Here is a 7,233-nt window from a genome sequence, read left to right as displayed (position 1 = left end):
CGGAAATGACGACCCTCTATGTAGCTTATGAAGTACCGGAGTGCCATCACAACAGCCAGAGCCTCTTTTTCTGTGGTCGTATAATGTTCTTGAGCTTCTGAGAATGTAGAAGAATAATAGCCAATCACTTTGAGTTGCCATCCTTGCTGTTCCTTTGTGTGTCGTTGATATAGAACAGCCCCTGTACCATATTGTGAAGCGTCCGTGCACAGCTCGAAAGGCTTGTTGGAGTTAGGTAGCATAAGCACAGGATCCGACGATATAGCTTCAACAAGGTACTCGTAAGCTTTCTCGCACTCTTTACTCCACATAAATGGCACATCCTTTTGCATCAGCTTGGTGAGGCATCATGTCTTTGCAGCGTAATCCTTAATGAACGCACGGAAATGACTGGCAAGTCCAAAGAAAACACGGACTGAGTGTAGGTCATATGGCTTGACGAGCTTCTTCGTCCTTTGTACAGACTCCTCTTTTGTTGTTTTATGCTTTAGTTTTGCCGTCAAAAACTCTTCCTAGAAAGACAACACTCGTCTGAAAAAATTCACTCTTGTTCTTGTTAATCTTTAACTTTGACTTGCTGAGGGCTTCTAACATACACGAAAGGTGGTTTTCATGTTCTTCTCTTGTACGTGAGTATATGATGATGTCATCAACATATACGTTACAAAACTTTCCAGGAACTCATCAAGAATGCCATTCATCATTTTCTGAAACCAAGTTCCAGAATTCTTCCAGCCAAATGGTAAGCAGTTGTACTTGTACACATCGAAAGGTGTTACTAAAGCAGTGTACTGCTTGTAATCTTCTTGTAGTGGCACCTGCCAGTATCCTTTACAGAGGTCGATCCAAGAGAAAAAATTTGATCCACCAGTTTCATTGATGATCTTGTCTATTTGGGACATGGGAAAAGGAAACAAATCAGTCTGGCTGCTTATCTGCCGGTAATCTGTGCAGAGGCGAAATGAGCCATCGTCTTTTGGTACTATGGTGACTGGTGATGTGAAAGTGGATGTTGAAGGCCTTATAATACCGGTATTTAGCATTTGCTGCAGGTTGGCCTTTAGCCAGATTTTTTTCTTGTGGGAGAGACTGTACGGCTTTTTGCGCATTACTGTGACGTCACGAAGCTTAAAAGGTACCTCAAGGACATCTGCTGCTGGCAGGTACATCTCAATACAAATAAGTTCAGGAAAATTTGTCAGTATTTCATCAGCATTTCTAACTGTTCTATGGGAATTTTCAATTCCATACAAATTAGGTTTAAGTGATCCGTCAATGGTCACTTCGTCTCTCCAAGAAATATTCATCTTCAATCGCTTCATATCAGGTCTAGATAAAATAAACACAAAGTCAACACCCTGCATGACAAGGGCATCTACTTTCAGGTGATGTCCACCAAATCTAACCTCTACTTCTGTCCAGTGTTGCAACCTTCTAGTTTTTTCCATCATAGCTTTGCGCACTAACTATTCTTCCTTCATACACCTTGCTCGGTTGGACAAGTTCCTAATTTACTAGGCTTACGGAGGCTCCAGTATCAACCAGGGAGCCTACACTTTTTCCATTTACCAACATTTTAGCAAATAAAAGATTTGATTTCAAAAGGTATACATTTTCCATCGTTTCACAATGGTTGGACTCGGTATCAAAATATTCTACCGTTTCGCCATGTGCGTCAATGCTCAGTCGTAGAGTACTATGCCTTTTGATGGGACCACCAATTAGAAAATCACTGGACACATACTTAAGGCAAGCAAGTAAGTCATCCGTGGAGGTTTGACAGTGTACACAAACTTCGCTTTGCAATTTGTTAGTCATGCCTTGAATTACCAGCGGAAGGATTGCAGAGTCCGGTAGATTAAAGTCGGCATGTGTAGAGTAAACGCTTCTTTTCGAAAAAAATAATCCATGACTGTCCCTTCTCTGTGTCTGAAAGCTATTGTGTTGTCCCATCTGTCAACCGGATTTCACTCAAAAGCGGAAAGAAAACTATCTTTCCATTTATGTCATGAATCATGGCATTGACTTGCGATTCGCATGTCGCACCATTTTCTGGCACTGCCAGACAAAAAACGGCGCATGTTACACACTTTGTCGTCCAATGACGTCCAGCACGTGGTTTTGCGCACATGCGCATTCATAAAACTGAGCCACAAGTTTGCGGCATTGGATGCCCCGTCGAAACTATCAGGCTTAATCGCTTGTTGATGTGGTTTCATGCGCTATTAGCGAGTCGCAAACTGCTCCGAGAATCAGTCGCTGTTGCTCATACTGCGTGCTCTGCTGCTGCAACAGCGCTTGCAACAAGGCGTTATTCGTGTCTCAAATTCAGACATGGAAGCATCGATTCGTACCGCGCCTTTCTCAACGAGGGCCGCTTCGTTCACTTGACTCTTCTCAGTGACGATGCGAAGCAGTTCCGATGAAGTTGCCGATTCCTGCAAGAAACACTGGGTGATCACCATCAAGCTAGTAGGCCTTCACGGTCGCCTGCCCCTCTGTTCTTATCTTATCAGCGTACACTACTTCAAGCAACGTGGTCGGCTGCGCCAAAAATAAAGTACGAGTTAAAATACACTCGTTTATTACAGGGATCCATCTTGACCACTTCTTTCTCTTCTTCCCCCCCTCCAGTTCTTGTCTCAATTCAGTCTTCTTCTTCGCCGGAACATCACATACCTCAAATGGATCCGGGCACATATGGGAGACCACGAATACCCCTCCCAACCTCAACGATCGAGAAGGCTCACCGAACCGCGCGAGAACTATAGCCCACCGCGGCTCGGACAGCGACGGCCCAACACCCCACAACCCCCAGGGAAGGGGGGAAGACTGCAGCGGAGGCGATGGAGAACACGGAGGAGGTGTTGCCGACGACGAAGTAGCGATATCAGACGACAGGGACAGACTGGTCACGTTACGTACGACATACTGACACACTATACGAAACAAAGAGAAGCATACCCACAACTCCACGAAAAACTCGACATGTTTCAAGAAACAGATTGGAGAAGGTTGCAAACCAGAACGTTCCGAAACCCAGCACATTTAAACAGAGTAAATTCAAGACAATACCCAGACGCGAGCTGCAAGCTCTGCAAGCGCGAACACGCAGACATGGCACACATCCTATGGAAATACACAGAGAACAGGTCAATATATGAAGTGGACAACATAGAACCGGACCTTCTCGAGGAGCGATGGCTAAGCCATAGAATAAAGAACCGCTAAGCGCTCTGACTAGCTCGGAACTACACGACCAAGTATGGGCAATCCAGTGGGTCCGGGCAGCGGTGGAAACATAGAGTTATAGTGAGAAACTAAATGGGTGGAAAGGCTATGCCTCACCGCACACAATGCCTGGATGGCCTGAGCCCGGGCTGGCAACGTCGCAGGTCCTTTTCTCATTAAAGTTTTTTCTATCCGCCCGCCCTCTACAAGCTTTATTTTATCACTATTTGAAATTGGCGCTTCAGCCCTTCAGTACTTTAGCGCTGCCAGCGCCATCAACGCATGCGAGAAACACAACATACGATCACGTGAACTGGAGCGCTTGAACGTCTGCTTTGGTCTGCTGTCCGTCCGCGCATCTGTTTGTATGAGATTCTGGCACTTTGAATTCCTGCGCTAGAGCTAGGCGTATTCCAGGAATTCAAGACAGCCGTCCAAGGCCTCGTAAATGCGCGACTGTTTCGGCAAGCACAATTGAACTGTCGCAAGATACCACAGCATCGTCCCTGCGTTCTCGGTCATCACTGCAGCGAATCATGGAATCCCCCGACGACTTTCCAAACGTGTCGATCATGATACAACGAAGACGTGAGCACTTTTAATTAAATTATCTGGCTATACGACTGATATGCATTAGCCATGCTGCTCAGCTCTCTCAGTCCTTGTGTTTTGTTTTCGCCAGCTGATGATGCCTGAATGAGTTGCGTAACTTCATTGTTACAGGTTTTCAAGTCCGTCATCTCATGCTCCTCATGATCTCTTTGGGCGTTTTCTTGGTTTACTCCATGAGGGTAAATCTCAGTGTGACCATCATTGCCATGATCAACAGCACAGCCACGCGGGGGAATGAGAGCAAAGTGTTGACTTCTGAATGTCCCGTCTCTCCTGACAATGACTCTTCGCTCTCCAATCAAAGTGACATTCCTGTAAATTCTCTTCTTTATTTTTTCTATCCGTCTATTTCTTTCTGCTAGCGTGGCATTCTCGTGCTCTTGTCATACGTCTGCATGCGTTTATGTGCGGTAAAAAAAAAATAAAGTAAGAAAAAACTGTGGCTTTCGTAAACTTCCGCGTATACGATAACCTCTCTTCCTGGCTTAGTAGGGTGCGGGGAACGCTGACGACTAGATTGGGCAATGGATTTCGTGCGACTTGTGTGAAGTTAATCGGGGCGAATGGATTAAATCCGGGGCTCCTGATTTCCCTCACTGTTTCTGCATGCTTTAGTGTTCGTCTGGTTTTGTGCAGGTGATTTCATAATTTCATAAAAGGCGAGAAATATTTTATAATATTTTTCTGAATCCTCCGCGAGAGTATAATCACAACTGCGAATGCAAATCAAGCTGAACGACGTACTACGTGGGACCTAAAGTTTACTGTTGCGCGTTATCCCAGAAGTTTCATGTGAAAAAGCGCATCAGTTGCGACAGGAAAAAAAGAAAATTTGCAAGAGGACGAAATTTGTACTAAACAACATTTCTGTGGAATCTAGTATGGAGTCAGCTTCATCTCCAAGCTGGTAGTCATTAACTCCAGAGTGCCAAATGTTATGAATTAAATATTGTTATAACCACGTTTGCCCAGCTGGTATGGGATGTAGACAAACAAAATGTCGCAGATACTCATAATCTTGCATTCTTATTGTTTTATTTTTATCACTGCAGGATGCTGTTATAGTTATTTGCAGCATAAAGGTGCTAGCTGATATCAACCATAAAGGCATGATTGAACAAAATGTGTCGTCTCTCTGAAGAAGTAGCTTGAAAGAAGAAACAAATAACGCTTATAACAGAGGGGGTTATTAGGTTTACTCAATGGAGCTAAGTTTCTCTGAACCTTCTGCGCCTATTAACGGAGCACTGCACCTTTCTGTTTGTGGTGCCGTGCACCTTTTCTGAATAAATCTGTTATAACAGTCAGGGCAGTCTTTTGTTCCGGCTGCATTCTTGATGATGCCCATTGTTGTGATATATTGTTGCATGCACTGCTGCTTTGTCATAAAGCACATATGTGGCATATATATTTTTAAAAGGCAGTGTGTCAGTGAATTCAAGAAATCAAGAAATGCCTATGCATTGCAGCAGACATTAAGTTGACTCACCAATGACAAAAAGTTTACTGAGTGCAGATGGGGAAATAAAAAAAAGTAGTTATCGCCAAAAAGTGTTAACACTGACGTGATTCCTTATGAATGTGGATTTCAGGGGTTGCAGAAACTGCCTGTGGTAAATAGCTTGGGTGGGTGATCTTATCCCAGGCGATTCCTGATTGCGGGCATTTCCCAAGAATGTTGAAGCATAGTGGCTACTTCAAATGAGGGTGGCACTGTCTTTGACTCTCATGATAAGCAGAGGAACATTTTAAGAATTTGGGGTCCAGAGTGGATTGGTCCTTGCCTTGTCTGCCAACCATTTGTGTGTACCTCTGTGTGTGTACAACTTGAACTTTTGTGACAGCCATTTGTTATGTGGCTATAGTGCATTTCTAATTGATCGACCGCCTGTTTTGATGGAACTAAGGAATAAGGATCGCGTGTCTCTCTCTCTCATCAGCGTGCTGTATTTGCGGTCATGTGATGTCTGTGTTGAGTATGCCATGCAGGATCGTCCAACATTGGGCATTTCACTTTCTTGCGGCTTGCAATCTTAAAAAAATTATGAGGTTTCACGTACCAAAAACCACTTTCTGATTATGAGGCACGCCGTAGTGGGAGACTCCGGAAATTTCGACCACCCGGGGTTCGTTAACATACACCTAAATCTAAGTACACAGGTTTTTTCGCATTTCACCCCCATCAAAATGTGGCCGCCGTGGCTGGGATTCGATCCCATGACCTCGTGCTTAGCAGCCCAACACCATAGCCACTAAGCAACCACGGCAGGTTGGCTTGCAATCTTCAGTGCATTAAGAAAAGTGTTAATTGTCCTAACTGTAAGAGCAAATGAGAAAAAAACAGTCACTGGTGGACAGTAACTATGCCTTTGATGATGCCTTTGGAGATGTAGCATTTTATTCACTAAAGTGTATAGAATATCAGTAATAAAGTAAAGGTCAGAAAATGAAGAAAAAAAATTATCATAAATTTTTAAAATTTGAAATTCGACTATAATGCATGTTCTTTTGTAGAAGTTTGCCAAAGGTGTTCTTTTTTGTAGAATATGGTTTTAGCAAATTCATACTGATTTTACCATGTATAGAAAAGCAAGATAAGTGATATTGTAGAGCTACAATACCTGTTCACTACATGAATTATCTTCAGCTTGCTGTGTTATCACTCTTTCTCTATACCCTCTTTAATCTTGTTATTTTTTATTATTCTTATTATTTTCATTGTTGTGGGATGAGAGATCCTTTGGTGTCTGTAATTAAGCAATTGTGCAGTGCTGCTGTATGCTATTGTGAACTGGTATTATAGTTTCTTTGAGTTGCAAACCTAAACGCAAGGAGTATGCACCAGCAGTCAGTTCCTGTTTAGGATTGTTGTTGTTGATATAGGTAATATTCTGTTATGCCAGAAATGAACCAAAGGCCCTAAATTTAGTACCTATAGTGCAATTTAGTACAGTTCCTACAGTGTAAGTTCACTTAGCCAGCTGATCACAATGGCAAAAATTACAAGGACCCCTCACAAGGTGCCATTGTAAATTTGGGTTATGTGCTGAAGCTGCAGGGTGTGCACCATCTAGGGAACATGCTACAGCAATAATTCTTCAACTTGCTTCATTATCAGAGGAGATAGGGGGAACTGAACTGCTGCATTGCCGTGCTGCCAGAAGGCAGGCTTCACTACCAACATAGGCACTCTCTCCTGCGTCGGCTAGCCGTCCGCAAGTGACATTTGTTCCCTGCATCTTCTCATACCAGAGCTGGGGAATCGCATCACGTTTACATTATGAGCCCCACCTTTTCTTCTCTTCTTTTTGCAGCGTGGTACACCTCCAGGGGTGGTGTTACATGTTATGCATTGGGCAATTTACTGAACTCTCGTGGTATAATCACTGA

General features: G+C 43.6%; 1 protein-coding gene across 1 annotated transcript in view; it reads left to right on the top strand.

Moving 5' to 3' along the window:
* Nucleotides 1-3,520: 3,520 nt before the first annotated feature.
* LOC142579637 (sialin-like) overlaps nt 3,521-7,233 on the top strand; it is a 38,116-nt gene continuing 34,403 nt past the window's right edge. The window contains exons 1-2 of the mRNA XM_075690034.1: nt 3,521-3,819; nt 3,955-4,157. Coding sequence (XP_075546149.1) covers nt 3,768-3,819; nt 3,955-4,157 — 255 coding nt within the window. The 5' untranslated portion in view covers nt 3,521-3,767. The remainder of the gene's footprint in view (nt 3,820-3,954; nt 4,158-7,233) is intronic.

The sequence above is a fragment of the Dermacentor variabilis genome, chromosome 4, assembly GCF_050947875.1.
Source record: "Dermacentor variabilis isolate Ectoservices chromosome 4, ASM5094787v1, whole genome shotgun sequence".
In the NCBI taxonomy this organism is placed as follows: domain Eukaryota; kingdom Metazoa; phylum Arthropoda; class Arachnida; order Ixodida; family Ixodidae; genus Dermacentor; species Dermacentor variabilis.
Note: the sequence above shows the minus strand (reverse complement) of the source record. Positions and strands in the feature narration are given on the sequence as shown.